The following is a 23,241-nucleotide window of genomic DNA, read 5'->3' as shown; positions in this document are numbered from 1 at the left end:
AGATTTAGCCGACTTTCAGACTGAATGTCGTGACAAGATGTGGTGTAAATTTGTGCATTTAGGCTAAAAATACAAAACATGGCGCTCATGTATATTAAACAGAATAAAGCGATCACATTTATCGCTCATACTGCTAGCTACTTATTTGACTTTGATCCTTTGAAAACTCCCAGAGGATGTTTACTGCAGAGGTTTGTTTTTTGTTGAAATTCTCATTGATCTTCATTCATTTGCTTACTTTTGCTTTTTTATATATTGGTAGGATTTCCATTTTAAAGCCATTTCCAAGTAGTTTGCAGGGAGAGGTCTGAACAGACTGGATACTAGACTGAATCACCAGATGAAGACTGTGGGTAAAAGCCTGCCATTGGGTGACTATTTCAGGCGACATTTTCCTCCCTTCTGCTATCTGCGTGGTACTGTTTTCTAAATCCCTGTCTCTATGGGAAACGGTAACGGCAACCTCTGAGCTGTTACTCTAGCCAACCTTGCCTGTTTGCTAAAAGTACAAACCTAAACAATCTAACTGCTGTTAGCTGTTACCTTTTCTTTTTTTTTTTTTAGCAGAGAGTTAGTGCTGGTGTCTCCTGTATGCTGTTTTTCAGCAGTGTTGCAAAAACTTGATGCATGTTATGGAGTGCCTCGTCTCAGTGCTGCATTCCACTAACAGAGAGGAACAGTAGCTAACATTAGTTTAGCAATGTCCACTAACATAAACTAACAACCTGCTTCCAACACAACACAGAAGCTCCACAGAGCTCATTTTAAAGTGCCTGATATTGAATGTGATTAAGTATGAAAAGTAATTTTCTGGCAATAAATGTTCTTCAGTATCAAAAGTTCCAGTAAAAAATCAAGTATACATATATTTACATGTATGCATTTACTTAATACTATGGGTTTACCACTTATTGGACGATTATTAGATTCAACATTCTGCATTTTTCTGATTATTGGAATCAGTAGTTATTCAACTAGATTGCCAATAAAATAAATGAATTACAAATTGCTAGTTTGGCTCTAATGCAGCATGCAATCTGCAAAGTATCAAGTAACTAAAGTTATTAGATATATGTAGTTGAGTCGTACCTTAAAACTACAATAAAATGTATGGTACTTGAGTTCATGGCCTCAGTTTCATCCATCACTTCATTTTAGGGTCACCGTCACTGCATCCTGGTTCCAAGTGCTAACTAAGACTGTTAGATTGTTTTTATAAAAAAATACAAACAAGTTGGAGCGTTTCTTTTCTCCAATACTAGAATGAAAATGGTGGCAGCCAAACCTTTCTTTAGTGCTGACACAGAAAAGTGTAACTGGTAATTGTGGTGTCAGGTAAATGTCAAAAATGTAAATGTTACATGAATAATTGAATTCCTAGGTGACTTAGATTACAAACAGTTGGCATTCACTAATCCTGTTGGCAAAAAGAGACGCCCAGTCCTTGTCTCTACTGGTCCAAAATAAACCAGATGGAGCATGTGAGAAGTCTTTGTCTGAGAGACTGGACTTTGACCTTACCTAGACCCAGTGGCATCTGTCAGCAGTGTCACCATTATCTCTGTGACAGGTTAACAAAAAAAAAATCTTTGCCAGCTGATCTTTGCTACTTCAAGTCATTCTGAGACGCCTTCCCTTTAAAAGTGAAATACATTCAGTTATCATGTATAAACGCTTCATGTTACTATGGAATGTCTTTTTCAAACATGTGCTCAATAGAAACCTGAAGTAATTCAACAGCTAACAGTCACTTTATTCACAGCGTGAAGAAAAATCCAGCATTTGGAAAAAAACAAACTAATCCTACTTTCAGATATCATATTATTCACAAGCTCTTCAATGTCAAATTCACACCACCAAAACCCTCTCTACCTTAATATTCCTGCTGTTTTCACACACAGTTTGCTTCCCCACTCAGCCTTTGTCCTTAGCAGAGGAAATGCTTATCAAAATGTTCTGTAGCCCTCGCAGCAAAGCCCATTTCTCAGCCTCAGCCTTGTCCTTAATACATTTGCATAAAGAAAAAACATTGCCAAAAAGATGTGGGTTTATTAGGATTAAGATTATACATGAAGTGTACCTCATACCCAGGTGGATTATTTTAGAAGCGAAATTCATTTGAGTAATGACAGAAAGCTTTGGCTAGAGTCCTTCCAAAAATGGGGCAGCTGTTAATAAATGTGACACCCGAAATGACTGAGTGCACATGATTTCCAAAAATTAAAAGGTAGATGGACTCTAATTCTATTGTGCTTCTTTAGCCTTAATGACCCTCAAAGTGCTTTACCTGTCCACACATACATTCAAACACTAGTGGCAGACAATGCAAGGCGCCACCCAGCCATCAATATACATCTCCATTTGGAGATCAGTATCTGGCCCAAAAAACACTTCGACATGTAGAGTGCAAGGAAAGTGGATTCCACTCTATCTCATGATCCTTTGTGTATACTATACTTTTTTGTGTGTGTGTGTGTGTTAACTTTTCGGTTTCATTATTTAATTTTACATTACATCACCAGCCTGAACCAATGAAGTGTTACGGTATCTCAAATACATTAACTTACTCAGACTGCTTGATTGCAAAACGGAGAGATAACCAGCATGGATAAGTAGGGAGTTTGTTAGCTCAGTCATCATTCTTTTACTTTTACTACAAAAGAGTTCATTCAGTTCCAGGTTTCTTTATCTCACATGAATATCTGTTGACTAAATATGTGCATGTAAACCCAACGTTTTCTAAGATGCCATCTTGTTCAACAAATAGATCCAAAACACAACATATAATAATTACCATTGCTGCTTAAACCATTACTCATGTCACAATATCTGTCAAAATCTGTCACAATGTAATACTTTTGCATATTGTTCAGACCTATTGTTAACATTGGAGTTTGTTCAGCTGTCTGTTACTTAAAGAACAACAGAGAGCAGATGATGGCTTTCCTCTGTGAATATATGATTTTTTTTATTAACTCAGTTATTGTATTACGATCTTCCAGTCCCCCCCGCCCCGTAGAATGAAATTGCTAGAAGAGGTTGATGAGTGGTTTCCATGGCGGTGATATGCTCTCGAGTTGTTTTCTAGTTGAAGTTGGCATGGAGATGTGCCTGTCAAGTGGGCACAGATGGTCTGGTGGGACATCTAATGTACCGCTGACACTGGATCCACTCTCAAACAAAAAGCAGCACTCAGAAGACAAGAAAGACAATTGCGTGCCCTCGTTTCTCGATGTGTATCACTGTGGATTCTTAATTAAAGCTAATTTGAACTAACACTATTTAGCTCGCACATTGCATGCGACCAGTTAAATGGAAAGGCTGTTTCCTTTTAGTTGTGTTGATAAAGAAATGTATAGAAAACAAGAAGGGTCTTTCAGCTATAGTGCTTCCTTTTTTGCACCATTCATACAGGTAGCTGGAGCATTCTCAAAACAGACAAACATGTATGATGTTGAATTTTTCAAAAGTAGGACTTTTACAGCAGCTCTGTTGACGTATTGGACATTATTTTCATACCCAAGAGGAACTTTTTGGGCAGAAAGTAGTTACACTGCGTCGCAGTTTGTGATTCGATCCAGAAATGTGTATTTACTAGCTGGTTAAAGAAAATATCCCACTGTGAAGCCCTAACACACTTGTACCTTCCATTTTGTTTGCCATCACCCTAAGTGCTTTCTTTATGTACACATAATAGACTGCCAGAAAGAAAGCTTGTTTGTGGGGTGTTATTATTGAAAGGCATCACTGTAAATTGAAAAAGCAGGATAGATGAGAAGATATGATGAAAACATTTCTTTTTTTGTGATCAAATTTTTATTTTATTTTTAAAGAAAGAAAGGCATAAGTATGTACTTGCACATTACAAGAATAGATCATAAAAATATATTGCATACCTACACACATGCTTAAATACATATGTAAACAACTAAAATAAAAATTAAAAATTAAAAAAAAACAAAAAACAAATGCACAATGAAATCAGAGCCGAAATCATAACCCCAAATATGACCCACCCATTCCCTGGATCCAGGACTCCAAACCTCAGTCACATGTTACACCCGAAACCCACGGAGGGCAGTAAGAAGTGAATGCCAAGCCTTTATTGCCGACTCCTTAGCTCCGTGAACTCTGGCAATCGACAACTCCAGATAAACAATGTCCAAATATGTCAAAACCCATACTCGGAAAGAAAGTGAGTGTGGAGGTTTCCAACGTGTAGCAACTAGTTTTTTCGCAGCTGTTAGACCAGCCAACAGTGCTCTTCTCTTGTCCAGTGTCAAACCCAGCTCTGTCAAATCATTCAAAATTAGTGTAGCGGGCAAGCAGGGCAACCTGATCTTAAACAGCTTTGAAAGGTTAGAGGCAACCATCTTCCAAAATTCAGCCACTGGGGAACACTCCCAGTACATATGAAAAAAACTGCCAATCACTTTGGAAGAACATAAAGTACATGTTGGATCATTAATAACCTTCATCAAATGAAGCTTCCTAGGAGTTAAATATACCCTATGTACAAAATTGTAATGTATTTGCTGATGATCAGGATTTCTGGATGCTAAGCTCACATTAGCCCAAACTTTATCCCAGTCAAATGTGGGTTTCAGATCTGGAACATCTCTCCTCCACACCGCGTCTAATGCCAGGGGTCTGTAAGAATGCTGTAACAAGAACCAGTAGAGTCTCGAAACAAAACCACTTGTGCCTCTAGCTGCGTGGAACAATTTGTGAAGTGAGTGTGGCCTAAGAGGGCCCTTTAAAGGAACACCATTGCTTTTTAGGGCCGTTCTCAGCTGCAAGTAAAAGAAAAAGGAGGTACGTGGTACACAGTACTTAATACATATGTTCTGAAAAGTAAGTAGTCCCCCCTCTCCGAAAATGTCACCAAGTGTACAAATGTTTTTTCTTTCCCAGTCAGGAAAACAAATAGGACGACTGCCAATCAGCAACTTATCATTATTAAATATTGGAGAGTATGGGCCCCATCCAGGAGAGCAACCAGCTAATTTCTCCACCCTCCTCCATATAAATAGCAAATATGAAATTATAGGGCCAAACCTCAAGCGGCACTGGCGAGCTGAAATGTTAGAATGCAGGATATTAGCAAAAGAATATGGGGCCAATTTCTGCTCCTCCAGAGCTCGCCATGACACCCGTGCATCAGGTCGAAACCAAGTTAATAGGGGCCTCAGTGTAAAGGCCCACTTATAAAATTTGAAGTTCGGGAGAGACAGGCCACCGGCCTGCCTCTCCCGCTGCATTGTGGTGAGCTTAATGCGAGGTCGTCTACCACGCCAAAGAAATTTTGTTATTGCTGATTGCAATTTACTCCAATATTGAGAGGGAGGGGGAAGGGGGAGCATCGAACTCACAAAATTGTTTCTGGGCAGAATATTCATTTTAATTATAGCCACCCTACCACGAAGTGAATTTGAGAGGCCAGACCACCTGTCGAGGTCCGCCACAACTTTGTTAAGCGTATTACAAAAATTGTTTTTAGTTAGTGTGTGTATTGAGGGATAAATATCTATCCCCAGATAAATAAAGTTTTTAGTAACTGGGATAGATGCAGGGATGGGAGCACCACACATGGCCTGATTTAAAGGTAGCAAAGCGGATTTTTGCCAATTTATTTTAAAACCGGAGAGGCTGCCATAATGTTCAAAGATTGACAAAACATGTGGGATACATTGCACTGGGTTGTTTAAATATAATAAAACGTCATCAGCATATAGTGAAATGTGATGATGAGTTCCGTTAATAGAAATTGGAGAAATAGTAGGCGAGTTGCGGATAGCTTGTGCTAGCGGTTCGAGAGAAAGAGCAAATAACAGAGGGCTGAGAGGACAGCCCTGTCTCGAACCTCTCGAAACAGGGAAGGGAGGAGAGCTAGTTTTGCCTGTGAGCACTACGGCTGTTGGATTTTTATACAGTACTTTAATCATGTTAATGAATGGCGTGCCAAACCCCATAAACTCAAGCACTGACCATAAAAAAGGCCACTCCAGGCGGTCAAAAGCCTTCATCGCGTCTAGTGAAAGGACAGCAGCAGGGGTACTTAAGCCTTGAACGCCATCTATAACGTGTAATAATCTTCTAACATTATCTGTGGCCAGTCTAGATTTTATAAACCCCGTCTGGTCACTGTGAACCAACTCTGTCATATGGCCTTGAAGCCGCCGGGCTAATACTTTCGCGTAGATCTTTATGAAAACATTTCTAAATAAAATCCCTCCTGTCATACACTATACATCACAGTGTTGTTATTAAAACTATCCTACTTTGAAACTCCAAAATAACTGCAGAGCAAAATTAAAGTATGCAGTAAGAATTCATAAGAAGGATGCCTGCTGTGCCAGCTCAGATGCACAGCTGTTTTTATTAAAGTAGATGGCTGTTCAAATAAGACGTGACTCTTTTCCAAATGACAAATATCTCGTTTGGCAATGAAACTCGGCAGTGTTTCCTTGCAGCTCTCATGGCTGAATAATGACGGCCTGTGGATAACTAGAGATGGAAACTATAAAATATTTACAGGCTCTCTGTCACCTTTAGACCATTGGTATCATGAACTGCCGGGGTCTCAGTGGGGAATTTGTTGCCCAGGTGACACTAATTGGTTAGAAACTGGCACACTAATGAAGATTAGAAAAAGCTAAGGTGGAGCTCAAAGAGGAACAGTGGGTGTCTGTCTGCTTAGTTTTGTTACGACACACTACGTCTACATTCAACTGCTTTAAGACACATTTATTATTGTCTAGTTTGACATTTATAGAACTACACCCAACTACATTCCCATCAGCAACTTCACTGAAACAGTTGGTTATCAAGTCTTTGTTCCTTTGTTTTTTGTGTGTCTTGTTCACTTTCCACATTTGCATTGTCCCAGCCAAACTATGGATTAAAACAGGGAACCTCCTTTCAACTTCTCTGACCTCAGAGCTCAGTTTAGATCAGGATCTTGGAGCAGGCGCCAACTTGTTACCAACCAGATCGTATGTCTTGCTCGCTTCCAGACACTTTGAAGGACAGCCTGCTCCCATGACAGACAGAAATGTAATGAGATTCCATTCAGCTCGTCAAACATTTGGACTTGCAGGCCTTGCAAATGTTTTAAAACCCATTCGATATCCAATGGCGAGCTGATCTCACCATTGGAAGGGATCATAAAAGCATGAACTACAACACCAAGTAACGCCATTTTTCAGTTAATCGGTCAAATCTTTTGCCTATAAGATAAAAGAAAAAAGGGTACAATAATTGTGAATTGAACCGACTGGTACGTTTTTTTATAAATGTAATTTCTATGATGTTTTCCATCAACTTGCTTTTGAACAATAAACTGAATTGAGAAAGAGTAAGAAAAGAGTGCATAGTGACTACTTTTCTACTAGTGCTAATGTTTTGTATGTGTAAAATCGAAAAAATGGGCAACCTATTGGTTACTGTTTTTTTGCAGTTGCCACAGGGTGAACATGAGTGACAGCCAACCAGCAAAAAGACAGAATAAAGAGAAGGGCAGGAAGGAAATACATTGATATAGAAGACAAGAACAGCTGCTTTATTCAGTTTTTAAGATGAATTAAAAACTACTGCTCAGCCCATTTGAAAAAGGCAGCCTTCCTACTGGACCACAGGTCATAAGATTGAGCGCTGACTGTACAGAGACAGAACCTCTCCAACTAATCATTTGAGTTGGTGGATTGCCTCCCATTTAAAATTGGATTATAAATTCCCATCATCCAAGGGGGTTGTCTTTGAATTATGTTGCGACTGATTTTTAAAAAGTGTTAGAGCTATGTGTTTGAACATCCACTGTTTGTGGATCCAGGGTTTTGAGGGAAACCCTGTAGAACAGAGAATTAAGTAAAAACATGTCAGACACTGAGGTGTTTAGTTTGAAGTGCATGGTCATTGTGGTACCTTAATCCAATCTCAATCAATCATCAAATACTGTTGAACCACGTCAAAGGTCCCATATTATGTTCATTTTAGGGTCCAAACTTATTTTGGGTGTTTACCAAAAAAAATGAACACTCTGTTTTAGTTCCCGACTTGAAGTCTCCCCTCTGGAAAGCCCAGTCTGCTCTAATAGGTCAGCTCTCACAGGCTTCTGGAATGAGATACAGTAGGTCACCTGGAGAGTGATGATGGAAAGAGCATTTCTTTATGGTGTTGTGTTTTTGTTCCAGGTTTCGAGCGAGGGAAGGAGGACCTCTTGCCTTTGCCTTTGAAAGAGGACTCACACTCCATATCTAAGAGCAAGGTAAGAAAAACACTCCACTATTCGATCGGGTGCATGTTGTAATGAGACCAGAGAATATGGGAATTACGGCTTGTCTTCTATCCTTTTCTCAGTCTCGCCTCAGGCGTGAGATATCCTACATGGAGATGAGTCTCACATTAAATACACTGTACACATCAAACATTCAAAACTCTGTCATCCTTTCAAATGAGCTCAGTGTGGAGGAGGCCTGTCTAGTTTATCTGTCGTGGTCCACATCAAATATGTTTCACAGTGTAGACGTGGGTGTCTGAGTCTCCCTCTGAGTCACAGCAGAGACGCTTTCATCAGACATGAATCCCGTTACATTTTTGTTTTGATTTTGTAAAGTATGAAAACGTGGCAGGATGATCAAAAGCTCTTAATCAGCAAGGCTTCCGAAACCGAGACACGATTTCGGGGAATGCTTATCTGTGGACTTCAGTTGATTTTTAGATTCTGCCATCAAAAACATCCAACGTCTGAGAATAAGCTGTGAAGAAGCGGGACTGAGCCTTGGTTTCCATCCATCTCCAGAGAAATACGTGCAGTCTGAGCCAAAGGAAACTCTGTATGGGTTTCTTTAGGATGTGAAAGAGACGATTTTAGCTTTGGTGCTTGTTATCATGTATCTTCAGGCTAACTCTACCTGTGGCCATTTAAGGCCTTAAGTAGCAGTGCTTTAGGATCCCCACACATCACTCTCTGTCTCTCTACTTTAAATGGCTCCAGTTGGCTGGTGAAAGGAGCTGGCACACACCTGTACTGGCATTTATAGGCTTTATTCTGCTAACTGAGCCAAATTAAGGCTACCGGGGAAGCAAACAAGCTTGAGAGGGAGAAGAAAACAATCACTTAGAGATGCTGTTTCCTGCTGACTTGTTGCAAAAGATAGAATGCAATGTCCTCATTTCAGTAGACTGTGTTTATCGTACCATTTGCGATGAGTTATTAAGAGGGAACACTTTGTAGTTATTTAGTCATTAAGTGGATGACTTATCCAGAGCAGCTAGACAGAGTGCAGGAATAAAACAAGCTGATGATTTTTTTATGTAGAAAGCTATGGTTATAGTCATCACACATGTTTGAGTAGTGTGTTATCAGCTCAACATGATACGTCATTGGTATTTTTTATGAAGATATTCACTTGAGAAATAACCGATGTTCATGTGTTTATGTTTTTTACTTTTTGCTGTTAAAGTCTTTTGTCCTTGTGTGTTGACAGTCTGAAACAAAGCTGTACAATGGCTCAGACAAAGATGTGTCAGCATCTGGAGGAAAGCTCACCAAGAAGGAGTCCCTCAAGGTAAGAGAGCTTAAATCAGCTTAAGTCTTGAAAATACTTGTCGTGCACCGTCACACAGTGTTACATGGTGAGTTGTTATAAAATAGGTGTTCCTTCATATTGTGCACCACAATATAGGATAGGCAGTAGTGTTGTCTTGATACTAAAATATCTAACTTTGATACAATATCTTGAAAAATATTGATAATCAATACCATTTTTTCCAATACCACCTGGGCAAATACACACAGTATTGACATCATGTTGATGAAGGTTCTCAGTCATCCAGGTCATGGCAATATGATTTAGTACTTAGAAGTACTGACAGCATAACATTTTGTAGGATTTTTAAGAAAGATTTGTATGAAAAGATGGATATACCAGGGCTGCTGTCTGATATTCTTCAGACCTGATATTTCTGTTAGGGATCCTTTTTAGCTTTGGGAATTAAAAATGGCTGTAACATTATTGTTATCCAATAACAGGACTTTGATTTACCCCTGAGCTAAATTCCCATAGGGAAACAAGTCATTTCACAGGAGTTGTGACACTAACAAAAAAAAAAATATAAATCACTATTTCACAGCCACTTCTTTCCCAATGTGAGCTTATGTGAAAAGGTATTTTTGGGCCAGTGTGAATCAGGTGAAGTTAGACAGTTGGACCACTATGTCGAATTGGCCTTAAAGCCCAGCATGTTTCCTGGGCACCTGGTTGACACCTTTTGTTAGCACTGGACTGTAGCATTGCATGGACATGCTTTTATTCTTTGCCTTTCACTTGTATTTCCAGACAGCACAGCTCCTGTTTTCATGTCGCCCAAAACCTCTCTCAAAAAAATGCTCAGCACATGCCATTTGAATGAAATGACAACCTAACAAAATGCAGAGAGTGAGACGAGTTACAAGAAAATCTATATGTTCATAGGCAGGGTACATTATGTTCCAAAAGAGATATAAAATCCAACAGATAACTCACTCTGCATTCAGAAGGTACCAGGCAACGCTGAGAAGTGTGATTCCAGTCTCATTATATCGTGCCAAATGTAATTCAGTGAGAAAAAGAGTGCAGAATATTAATATGCACAGTTGTGGAAATTGATGTTCTGAATATTTTCTGTCTGTCTGTCTTTGCTCTGTGTAGGTGCAGAAGAAGAACTACAGGGAAGAAAAGAAGAGGGCAACCAAAGAGCTGCTCAGTACCATCACTGATCCCTCGGTCATTGTCATGGCCGACTGGCTGAAGGTGGGAACATCTTACACCCAAACATTTAGCTGTACAGTGTACTATCATTTTACCTAACTATCCTTTCAAAGGGTAGAAGGCAACTTTGTGTATTCTAGTGTTCCTAACAACCACCCACTTAACCCTACTGTTTGTTTCTTGATAGTATTTTTACTTCCATATCTTTTATTTGGTTTACTCGTGCCTTTTGTATCCAAGACAACTCAGTTCTATAATCTACGTAAATTCTTACATTAAACGTTAAAGGAGTTAAAAGGTACATTTAAATGGATTGGTTTGATTTATTAAAAAATGATGGCGGAGGACGAGACAGTTATGTGTTTGGTCTTTTGTTTCAAATTGTTTTGACATTATCTTCCATCATTTTTTTGTTATGCAGATAATTACTTTATGACATAAATAAACACAACTTGTGACATAATCTAGCAACTTCTTTCTAGTAGACTCTAGCTTCATTTGTACATTGAACATCGTTGGCAAAACTGTCACTCTGAACATAAGGTTTGAGAGGTTCATTAACAGTAATGATAATATTTTTATTTATAAAGCAGCTTTAAAAGCAGAGCTTGCAAAGTGCTTAAGCAACAACAAAAAAAGAGCTTGAAACTCAGACAGACCGTTCTGCATAATTAACAGAAACGAGCCCAGACTAAAAAGAAGTTGCATTATAGGTCAATTGGATGAGGTGAAGCCTTCGAATATCTGACATTTATCTCTATATGATTCAGATTCGTGGCACTCTGAAGAGCTGGACCAAGCTGTGGTGTGTGCTGAAACCAGGCGTGCTGCTCATCTATAAAACCCACAAAAACGGCCAGTGGGTTGGAACGGTGCTGCTCAACGCCTGCGAGCTCATTGAGAGGCCCTCTAAGAAGGACGGCTTCTGCTTCAAGCTCTTCCACCCGCTGGAGCAATCGATCTGGGCCGTCAAGGTCAGAATAAACCTTCAGATACAGGATTCACAGCCATCAGTAATGTTCAGGGGAATTATGAATCATTCAGGGGTCACTTACCAGGTTATACAAATAGGAGAAAGGGAAAGGAGAATATACATCAGGGGAAAATGTTAGGAGGCCATACATCCCAAGAACAACCAGAACTGGGCAGCCTCTTCATGCTCCAAACACTGCTGAGCTTGATATCACAGCAACTATATTCTAGCTGGTAAAAGTTCCGACTGAATTCTGAGCTTAATTTCATGACACTGTTCAGTATTCTCCCTAATATACGGTACTTTGATATCAGCCATGTCTTGTCGATAGCCAGAAAACAACGTTGTGGACTGATGCTCCTCTAAGTTTTCTTGCAGGCAAGTCCATGAGGCCAGCTAGATGGCTATGGTTATTGGACAAATTATTTCACATGCCTCTTCCGTGGCGGGTGATGTATTATGAATAATGCAACATTTGCTATAGCTAACAACATCAAATGAGGAGCTTGTGCCAAAAAAATCTTTTATACAATGTTTAATAGTGCAAATTTAGAAATGATATGCCATTTAGAGTCTGGCTCTAGTCCACAGGGCGTTTTTAAGAATTGATGGAAAGGAAAGTTAAAAATGATCATGGATCCTGATTGCAATTAAATAGACTGCAATATTATTTTTTGGGCAGATTTCCCACCCCTACATTATGTCTTGTTTTTGAATCTATGAAATACCCAGAATAAAAATAACAGTCTAAAGATTTATGGTGGGCTATGTGCCAGTGCTTATTTTTGGCCAGGCATAGTCACATCCTTGATGTGTAAAACAACAGTAATTTCTCCTTCTTTTTTTTTTCTTCGTTTTTGATAGAAAAGCTGTTTCCCTCTGTTTTTCTAGTCTTTGTGCTAAGCAGGCTAAACAGGCTTCTGACTGCAGCTTCATATTTACCATGCAAACTGTTAAACAATTCCTTTAAACTGGCAAGTTATTTGCATTATGAAGTGTATGTTGATTGCACAATGTAATAGCTACAAAATAATGTCATCGCCTATGTTTAGATTGATTCCCTATAAACCTATAAAATATGCCTTTTTGTCTGTCAACGTACATGAAATATCCCTGGTAAATGACGGCTGACTGCCTGGAACCACTTCTGTCTGCCTCCACATCTCCTTTATGGATTACATGAATTAATAAACTTATATTTTGTCCTCTGTTGGTAGTTGATATCCTGAGGAAAAGAGAAGCGATCCAGTTGTCTGCTACAGTGCGCTAACATTAATATGACTTGAAAGAAAGAAATGCTAGGGGAGGAAAGATTGTCTTATTCCACTTAAAATCATTAAATAACATCTTTATATTGCGCTGGAAAAGGTCTCTGAACCTTTAGTGCCATTATTTTTCAGAACAGGTTGACAATAGAGGAGAACAGTGTCAGAGGTTTGTTATGCAGACAGACACATTTGAATGATGCATGTTTTTCCTTCCAGTGCTGAACAAAACGAACAAATACGTATAATCAAGGGGGAAAAGATCATCCTTTGTTCCCTGCAGTTACAGCAGATAGATAAACAGATGTGGACATTAACTGTATAATTAAGAGTTCAATCTGCTTGATTTAGGCCATTTTCATGTTTGGCAGAGCACATTTTGCATTTGTTCTTGTGTTTTCAGCTCCGTTCAGTCGTCCACTCAAACTGTGATTTGGTATTCATCACTGACCTCGCATTTCAAGTGTTTTCCCTCATGTTTACGTCATGAATCACAATTAGCGGTCTGTGTTTTAGATCGCAGTGTTCCTGCTCTCGCTGTCATCCTCTTCACCATTGAAAACACTTCACTCAATCAGCTTCTGTCCCCTCTGAGTCCCTCTCATGGCTTGTTTGCATAACCGCATCCTCGGGAGTCTAGATTTCCTCTATTTGCACACTAAATGATTCAAGACTGAGAGGAAACTCTGAGGCTGAAGCAAGGAAACCACAGAGGAGCTCAAAAATAATTGCCTCAAGTGGAAAAGATCAGAATGATTGATGGATCAATGAAGACACTGACTCAAACAAAACACTGGATGTGTAACGTGTATTTCCCCCCCCTTTTTATTTCTTGATGTCATCAGGGTCCTAAAGGAGAGGCAGTTGGCTCCATCACTCAGCCATTACCCAGCAGCCACCTCATCTTCCGTGCTGCCTCTGAATCTGACGGTAAGAGACAGGCTGTCAGTCACACTTCAGCTATTCTGGTCAGTAGCAACACTGAGTGCTGAAGATGAATTCAGCCTCATAAGTGTGAGAGCAATTCTCAAATGTCCCTTCTTATTTTGATATATTGATTTTACACGTGAAACTTAACAATATTGTCACAACATTATTATACATCTAAAGTGAATTCATATTGTTCGTGTGCTTCCAACGTGAGCTCTGTCTTGTGATACCAATGTGGTTGCAGAGTGTGAATGGATGTATTCATGTACTGTGTGTGGGTCAATATGCCGGGAAAACATACACAAAGGAATTTAGGTAAGGAGTTCATCCGGAAGGGGCTTGGTGAAGCCTCTGCTGTGTTTAAGTGTTTAGACCTTAGGTTTACATGTGACACACTACAAGTGTATCATGAGATGGAGGGGGAGATGTGAGGGGGAGATGTGAGGGAGATCATATGTATTCTTGTGACTACTACAATTGAAGGTATTGTTCTTTATTATTGTAAAATCTGAGGAAAGACGGACTTTCCTGAGTCAACATCTATGCTCCGTTAGTGTGAGACTCTTGCTTGCAAGCAATAGAGAACATCTAGTAGAAATATTGTGTCGGAGCTTGGTGTTTGACCAATTCTCATCTGCACTAGACAAGTGACTGGTTTACAGTTGCTACGACATAAACAACGCCAGTCTTGGTTTAAAACTACAATCCCACAAGTCAAACCAATTCAATATTTGACATATGCATGTCTTAGCAACCTAATCTATTGTACAGCTGTTCTGTCAGTTGTCAGTATTGGTGCAAATATATAATATATTATGGGCATCATAAAGCTACAATAATATGTCTATAGTGAGTGTTTGAGGCCATTTGGACAAGCCAAAATGAAAACCTGAGCCCCCTCTAGTTTGTGTCCCCCAACCGGCTTCTATAGGGGCGCAAGACCGACAAAAAGTCTCAAGAACCACTGGTATCATCCATTCCACAGAATTCTCTACATGGTGATCTCAGTGAACTCGTGAATAGTTTTAGGCACGTCCCACTTGTTCCATGTCTCTGTCCATGTTGCTGAAACATTTAATCCGGTCCCTCCCTCTCAGAGTCTCTCTCCGTGGTGCTGGAGTCAGTGTCCAAAATCTCTTGCTGTTTTTAAGTCTAGCGCAAAATATTTACTTTTAAAAAACTTCTATTTCTGTGTATAAATTGTGTAAAGAATGCACAGCGAGTATATAGCCCTTAAAAAAAGGCATTAAAACACGTAGCCCACGCACCAACACCACCATATTGCAAACACGCTTACATTTCCAAATGAGATTCAGCCCTCTCTGGTTTTCATTCAGTTAAAACATAGCATGCTCGCTGTTATGCTGTAGATATCAGAAGGATTCTGAAATGTTTCTCCTCTGGAAATAATTCTGGAATGTGTGCAGGGATGACTGCGGGTCCAAAGATCAAAATTGCTTTCAGAAAACCCTCAAACAACCATAACCTCATCCTTAATATTACAAATCTGATATCTAACTTAAAGTAAAGCCTGAAAATACAGTAAATGCTGCAAGTGTATTCCACAAAGTTTAGCAACTCAGTGGCTTTTCCTGATATCTATCACAGGTCGATGCTGGATGGACGCCTTAGAGCTGGCCCTTAAGTGCTCCAGCCTGCTGAAGAGGACCATGATCCGCGAGGGCAAAGAGGATATGAGCACTGTGGCCACAGGCGGAGAACACTCCATTAATTTCTACAGCCTCCTCCGAGCTCATAATATCCATGGTTTCCAGTAAGTAGGAAATAAAGTCTGAACTATAAATATATTATTTACACATAAAGTTTCAAGTTTTAAGACCATATCCGCTTTACCTCCAGGTTCAATGACAGCGACCATTTGAAAGACCCTGACCTGTACTCAGACAAGTCAGACAGGGAGGGTGAACAGGACCACGAGGAGTCGGACCCAGAAGGCCTAGAGAAGAGTGAGGAGAGCGACAGCGACACGTCAGAGCGCCAAGACGACTCGTACATCGACCTGGACCCTAATGAACATCTGCGTGAAACCCCATACCTGGAGCAGTCCCACGAGGAGCTCGGAGAAGTAGGGGACAGAGTTTGTTTGAAATCCACTGTTTTCCTGCAGAGATGTTAATAATAAAACAAAATTCAGTTGAAGTGTGATTGGAGCATTACACCGTACTCCCAAAGGATTTCTAGCAGCCATTTTCATCGTTAGCTTAAATAAAAATTTCAGCTAAAAGCTTTTTTTATTGGCATAATGAGATGAAATTAGCATATCGCTCTGCTGGGGCGGGTAAAAAAAGCTGTAACATGGACAGGCTTTGATCGCAGCCTGTGGAGATTGGTGTGCGTGGGTGTGACTGGTGGTATAAAAACAAGTGTGAAAGCACTTGTACGTGTTTCCATTCTAATGAAATCTGGGTTCAACAGCTCACTAATTAAACACCTACTATAAAGAAAACCTTTCTAGTTAGGAGCTAATTAAAACCTCATTTTGCAAAGCAGTTGCACAAACAATCGCATGAAACTTTTAAGCTTGTGCAAGAACGTGACTGTTTTCTGAGTGCATTCTAACATGTCTGCGGTAATAATGCAGGGTGCGTGCAGGAAAGATCACTTCTCTTACCTTATGCGTGTGTCCTCTTCTCCAGGCTGGCGAGGCTGCCCAGACAGAGACAGTATCAGAGGAGAATAAATCTCTGATCTGGACTCTGCTGAAGCAGGTGCGACCTGGCATGGATCTGTCCAAGGTGGTGCTGCCCACCTTCATCCTGGAGCCAAGGTCCTTTCTGGACAAACTGTCCGACTACTACTACCACGCTGACTTCCTGTCAGAGTAAGGACTTACCGTTTCTGTTTGTCCTAAGAGTTTTGAAAGAATTGTTTGACATTTTGTAAAGTACTCTTATACACTTTGTTGCCGAGAGCTACATGAGGACGTCAGTGCCAGCATAACATTATATATTTATGCTGAACATGAAGCTTGAGCCAACAGGCTATTTTGAGTAGCATAGACTGGAAAATTGGTGAAAATTGGTGAAACAGCTGGCCTAGCTCTGTCGAACGTGATTTTAAACTTCTTAAACTTGAGGTGTGTTACCTCTACTGGGTATACTACTGGGTTGAGGTGACTTACATCTATAATAACAGAACAAGCAAAGGGAAAAATGACATGGACCGTTTTTAAAAATGGTGACAAAGCAAAGATATTCTGCAACTTTAACATATTGTGAACAATATTTAATAAAGTTAGCTGTTATGAGAAGGTGGTTTATTATGAGGTAATTTTTCCTCTTCAGTAAGGAAATATTACAGTGTTTTCCCACGTGTTCCCACTTAGACACTTCATTGAATGTCTGAAGAAAGCAAAACGTATTCAGTCAATCAGTCTTTGCTCTCTGTGAAGTTCCCTCGATAACCAGGTGCACAATAACAACTAGAGGAAAGCTTGCAGATATGATCATGGTAAAGTTTTGATAGCAGATTGTACAAAGTTGTACCATCCGAGGCCAACAGCGTGTGTTGTTGGGAGGCACCGGTCTAAGCGTGTTGTATTTTCAGGGCTGCAATCGAGGAGAATGCTTACAACCGGATGAAGAAGGTGGTGAAGTGGTACATCTCTGGATTTTACAAAAAGCCTAAGGTAAAGAGAATTAAACAAATAAAAGAGACTTGATGTTGATGAGCCTCACAGACTATACACGCGTTCTACACACAATATATGGTACTTAAATCACATGTCATGGTGGTTTTTAATTCGCAGGGGTTAAAGAAGCCTTACAACCCTATTATTGGAGAGACATACCGCTGCATGTGGCTTCACCAGAAGACCAACAGCAAGACCTTCTACATCGCAGAACAGGTAACATGAGCTCCAGAAGAAGGAATATTACCCACTATTAATCTGATTGATCAAGAGCTCATCCCAGCTGTATCACATAACTCCCATAAAGCAACTACATGTTATAAGCCGACCACATCAGTGTATGTGTTTTTTTCAGGTATCCCATCATCCTCCAGTGTCAGCCTTCTATGTCAGCAACAGGAAAGACGGATTCTGCCTGAGTGGCAGCATTCTGGCCAAGTCCAAGTTCTATGGTGCGCACACACTGAAATCCACTTAATGTCACCCACATGAACAATTCAATTCTAATTTGATAGTATGCTATGACTTAATCAGCTGTGGATCTCTTATTATTCATTTAGTGTTCAAGAACATCTTTCCACTGACCGCTGTTGTTTACATTCTAGGAAACTCCCTGTCAGCCATATTAGACGGCGAGGCGAGGCTCACTTTCCTCAACCGAGGAGAGGACTACGTGATGAACATGCCCTACGCTCACTGTAAAGGTCAGCCTGATCATTCTCATGTCTTGATCTCACTCTTGAAATGCTTGTATGAAGCTGTATACGCTCTTCATGAACCGTTCGATCCACCTTTGACACGTTTTCCGCATGTCAGATTCAGAGCTTGTAGAACACAGAGTAGACTGATGCAGAGGTCAACCACATGCAGCGTAGAGCACATGCAGTGAAAAGGTGGACATCAGAAGAACATGTGCCTGACATACAGTCTGTCAAATGAATCTCAAATGAAGACCTAAAAGTCGTGTCCACTTTCTGAGCCAGTCACCCGTGCTAACTGAAACTTCTCGCGCTCTAGGCATCCTGTACGGCACGATGACCCTGGAGCTGGGTGGTCAGATCACCATCGCGTGTGAGAAAACAGGCTACAGTGCACAGCTTGAGTTCAAACTGAAGGTATGGCTGCGTTTTCTTGTTTAACCTAAATGTACTCACTTCAGAGGAGTAGAAAATGTCCTTGAACCTTTAGACCTGTTGAGCCATACACTTTTGAAGAAAAAAGCTTGTTTCTCATGTGATTTTTCTGAATGTCTCACACCAACAACTCCACCATTCCACTCCATCTCCCCCCCCCCCCCCGAAAACCATCCCATCCTCCATGCCATTATCTGTATCGTCCTCTCGTGATACTAGCGACAGGTACTTTGTCAGGGAAAGCAAACAGGGGATTTAATACATGTGCATTTAGAATTCAACCCATGAAGAGTGTCTCTACGTGTTATTGTTGCAGTGTTCTATCTCTGCCTCATGAAGATTAGTAAAAAGAGTGCTATTGATCACAGTGCACCAACTCAGACTATTGAGCTGAAGCACTTTAATTAACTTGGCTTAATAAGAAGTTGATGGTGGTTGTTAGCTTACTATCTTTTTTTTGGTAGATTGGTCTTAAATCTAACTGCTTTATCTCAAACACTTGTTTTCTTTTGCCACATTTCTTTAACCTTAACCAATCCGTACGAGACCAGCCTGATTTAAAGCATAAATACAGACAAAATCACACATTGTAAACCACAGTATTTGTCTACAGTATATAAACTGTATGCGTGCGTGCACCTCTGCCTCCTGTCCTCTTCCTTATACTTTTCAAATGCCTCCCTATTCTTTCCTCACCCTTTACTCTCCATCTGCCCCCCCCCCTTCCCTCTCCCTGCTCCTCCTTTTTCTCCCCTTTTTTCCCCTCCAGCCATTCCTGGGCAGCAGTGACAGCGTCAATCAGGTCTCGGGAAAGATCAAGCTGGGAAAGGAGGTGTTAGCTACACTAGAAGGCCACTGGGTAAGAGACGACCTTCACACATTGCTCCGATGACAGCTTGTCGTAGAATACACCCAGATTTACACATACACATTTTTCTGGGGACTCAAAAAGAACCAAAAGTGACACTGTATCAGAGGTCTTATGGAGATGTTCAGGAAAACATTGCTAAGTTAAAACTGTTGGAGTTGCTTCTCTGTGACTTGATGTAATAAGCTACCAAAATAATGTCAGCCTGGATCCGACAGTCATGAACCAAATTACTACAGATTACAGCTTCACTCTGCTTTAGTGTGTGTCTTATGCGTGCTGAAGGCAAGTAAGGAGAGCTTTTTTACTTTGCTTTTACAGGACAGTGAGATCTTCATCAATGACAAGAAGACGGGGACAGTGGACACTTTCTGGAACCCGACGCCAGATCTGAGGCAGAGTCGACTGACCCGCTGCACCGTCCCACCAGAGGAGCAGGGTGACCTCGAATCAGAAAGGTGAACTCAACTGTTATCTGAGAATCAGCAGATCCTGAAACAGTCTGAAGAGTACTGGTGTAATGTTCTTACACTTGCCGCATTGTGAAACGTTTGGAACAACAACACATTCAGATGTTGTCATTCAGTCACTATTTGGCACCTTGATAGATTTTTAGGATTGTCTTTTCAAAGCTGCTTGTGCTGTATTTAATACTCCCCATACAGTTTCTGACTCTGTCCCCTCTCAACCAATCCAGGCTGTGGCAACACGTGACCCGGGCCATCAACAACAAGGACCAGACTGAGGCCACCAACGAGAAGTTCCTCCTGGAGGAAGTTCAGAGGAAGTCCGCCCGCGAACGCAAGGCCAAGTGTGAGGAGTGGATCCCCGCCCTGTTCGAGCAGGACCCCGTCACTGGAGAGTGGCATTACAGATATGCCGAGTGAGTGACTCAAATTAAAGATTAAACTGCAGGCACCTGTCACCTGTGAGTGTCATTGCACAGTAAACTATGATAGTGTAGAATTCAATAATACCTCAATACATACTACTTATAAATACATCATCAGCGACAAGGGAAAAAGGTTACTGTAGTAATAAATGATACCAATTTTAAAACAATCTCACAATGACACATCGGCCTATATTTTTTGATACACAAACATTTCTGAACAAAAGCCTTCAAATGTAGTTACTAAAGGACTGTGATGAAGATAAAGATGAGTACTGAGTGGACGATTTCACAGTGCAAAAATCCATTCTGTTGCTGCTCTCTGGTGGACAAACAATGTAATGAAGACAGTCTGTCAAAACTACCACAAACATACAGTATATTTGGCATGAATGTCGGTGGACTCGTTTGTCGATACAATTTGTGTATTAAGTTAATGTCAGCCAATGATATCAGCCCACCTATTCATATTTGTTTACACTTGGAAACAAATGAATATCAATGAAATTTGACAAAAACCTAAAGCTGATATCAGACTAAGACACTGGGGATCCTGATTGACTTTGCTGGGTTTCCAAATGTTTAAGCATTTTTATCATAATGAAATGGGTATCAGAAAAATATCACCAATCATGTTAATTTAACCATAAATATAATAGAAATCATGCATGTTGTTGCTATTTTAAAGACATTGTTGTGCTTCTTTTAGACAACAAACAAATTGAAATCTAATGCTGATTATGTTGAAGGGGTGCTTTGGAGAATACATTCAAACTTTTGATTTTTTCAATATTAATGAGGTAATATGACAAACTCAGAAATATATTTTTTGTTTCCATAACTGAAGAAGCAAACTTTTGTCAGAGGAAAACAAGGTCCCCAGAACACTGTTTGTTTATGTTTGGTGGACGCTGCCACTTTTCTAGTTCAAAGTAAAAAAGTATGAAATTGCGTTGTCCTTTTAAGGTCAATTTGTTTAGTCGTGAAAACACAGAATTTGCTTATTTATATTGTTTAGACATTTAAAAAAAAATGTCCTTGAAGATCTTTCTCTTCATACTAAAATTTCTTTCCCAGAACTACTTTGCGCACCTTTAAAAGCATGTTAAACGTGCAGGATTGGAAACCCAAGTGATTCTTTTGTATAGTCTTGCTCACACCATTAACAGGACAATAAACAGTGTTCACACTTTACACCAGGTACTTTTATAGGCCAGTTAAGATTGAAGCTTTCCCCCATTTTCATCACCATGTTCCATATTGTGTTGTCCACTGTGACAGGGTTCCATCTAGTGCTGACTTCCTGTAACTGCAGCAGTGATGTCTGACCTGCAACCAGACTGCTCTTGATGATGGAGATCTGTGCTTTTATTATATTAAATGATATTATGTAATCAGGAGGATGGTCCTCTCTGTGACAGAATGTATTGAAGAACTGCAGTCACTTGTAAAAAACTAACAACAAAAAAAGTGTCCCAGCAGTATTTTTCCTTACATTTATTTCTCTATTTTTTCATCCTCCCCCTGTCTGCTTTACCACATTTTCCTTCTGCGTGACCAATCATCTCACCCTCTGTGTCTCTACGCCCTCTCACCAGCACGAGGCCATGGGATCCGCTCAACGACCTGATCCAGTTTGAGAAAGATGGCTGTATCCAGACCAAGGTCCGACACCGCACCCCTATGGTACGTTCTGGCAGTCTTATTAGTCTGAGTAACCAGGGGCCGCGGAGGGACAATTGCAAGTGCCAGGTAGGTTTTCCCGATCGAAAACCGACATAAAAAAAACAAAACAAAAAAACAGCTACTCGCCGCCTCAGCCACCTTCCACGCAGCACCCGGTGCACCGTCTTCATTGTCGCTTCTTCTATTTGTGTCGTCGTCACTGTGCTGCCATCGCCGCTGTCGCCTCTGCTCCTTTTTTCTCCTTTTTGAATTTTTTTTTTTTTTTTTTTTTTTATTCCTCTTTGTCTCTGTTTTTCTTTTCCCACCCTGGCACTAATGTTCCCTCTGTAAGGAAGGGAACGTTGTGTTGAACTGCATGCTGAAGTAAGTGGATAAACCAGCTGTTCTCCTTCCTTTTCCTGCCTTGTCCGGAGGAAAAGAATCAATCATGACATACGTGTGTCACACCGACCGTATTTTGAAATAATGCCTTCCTGCAGGCTGCAGATGTATTCATTCTTGCATTGTGAAAAAAATATGAAAGTGAATTACAGTCTTTATTCGTACAAGCCAATTACAACTCACCAGTTATTGATTTTACTATTTGTAGATTTGATTTTAATCTCAATCTTACAACTAATATGAAGTGAAAATAAACCCTGGTGAGGTTTGAAATGATCTGTGCATTACACAAAGAGTGACGTCATCACATATCAGTGGGGTTTTTTCACTTTATTTAGTATAATCCCAGTCTAAAACAGAGAACAGCCCCATCCATCATCAACAGACCAACCACCACCGTCAGCCCATGGTCGATTTAGGGCTGTCCACCATTCCTTCCTCACCTCCACCTGTCCTCGGCCTCATTATGTCTGTTCGCTCACTTCTGCCGAGCTGCTCCTGGTTCGTGTCATGTTGACAAGCTACGGGCTGCTGTGGTGCAGTCACTCTAATTAGCGTCAAACAGTTCGCAATTTTTGTGTGCGTGTTTATGTTTTTGTGTGTGTATGTGTTCATTATAACCACCTGCCAAGCGCCTGAGCTTGTTTTTTGGTCGGTGCATCAGCATCGGTCACCATGCAGAATCTGATATCGCTTTGTTGCTGTAGTTC

General features: G+C 40.4%; 1 protein-coding gene across 11 annotated transcripts in view; it reads left to right on the top strand.

Annotated features, from left to right (window-relative positions):
• Positions 1-23,241, top strand: part of osbpl8 (oxysterol binding protein-like 8) — a 97,462-nt gene that overhangs the window by 67,283 nt on the left and 6,938 nt on the right. For 9 of the 11 annotated variants that reach the window (XM_030439798.1, XM_030439792.1, XM_030439794.1 and 6 more), the window contains 17 exons: positions 8,193-8,266; positions 9,489-9,569; positions 10,692-10,793; positions 11,522-11,725; positions 13,835-13,919; positions 15,528-15,693; positions 15,780-16,005; positions 16,577-16,761; positions 17,487-17,568; positions 17,689-17,787; positions 17,927-18,023; positions 18,177-18,275; positions 18,589-18,686; positions 19,474-19,563; positions 19,894-20,030; positions 20,270-20,455; positions 22,063-22,216. In XM_030439798.1, coding sequence (XP_030295658.1) covers positions 8,193-8,266; positions 9,489-9,569; positions 10,692-10,793; positions 11,522-11,725; positions 13,835-13,919; positions 15,528-15,693; positions 15,780-16,005; positions 16,577-16,761; positions 17,487-17,568; positions 17,689-17,787; positions 17,927-18,023; positions 18,177-18,275; positions 18,589-18,686; positions 19,474-19,563; positions 19,894-20,030; positions 20,270-20,455; positions 22,063-22,216 — 2,165 coding nt within the window. The remainder of the gene's footprint in view (positions 1-8,192; positions 8,267-9,488; positions 9,570-10,691; positions 10,794-11,521; positions 11,726-13,834; positions 13,920-15,527; positions 15,694-15,779; positions 16,006-16,576; positions 16,762-17,486; positions 17,569-17,688; positions 17,788-17,926; positions 18,024-18,176; positions 18,276-18,588; positions 18,687-19,473; positions 19,564-19,893; positions 20,031-20,269; positions 20,456-22,062; positions 22,217-23,241) is intronic. The other 2 variants (XM_030439796.1, XM_030439803.1) reach the window with 1 other exon arrangement.

The sequence above is a fragment of the Sparus aurata genome, chromosome 14, assembly GCF_900880675.1.
Source record: "Sparus aurata chromosome 14, fSpaAur1.1, whole genome shotgun sequence".
Taxonomy (NCBI): Eukaryota; Metazoa; Chordata; class Actinopteri; order Spariformes; family Sparidae; genus Sparus; species Sparus aurata.
This window is presented reverse-complemented; position numbering and strand designations above follow the sequence as displayed.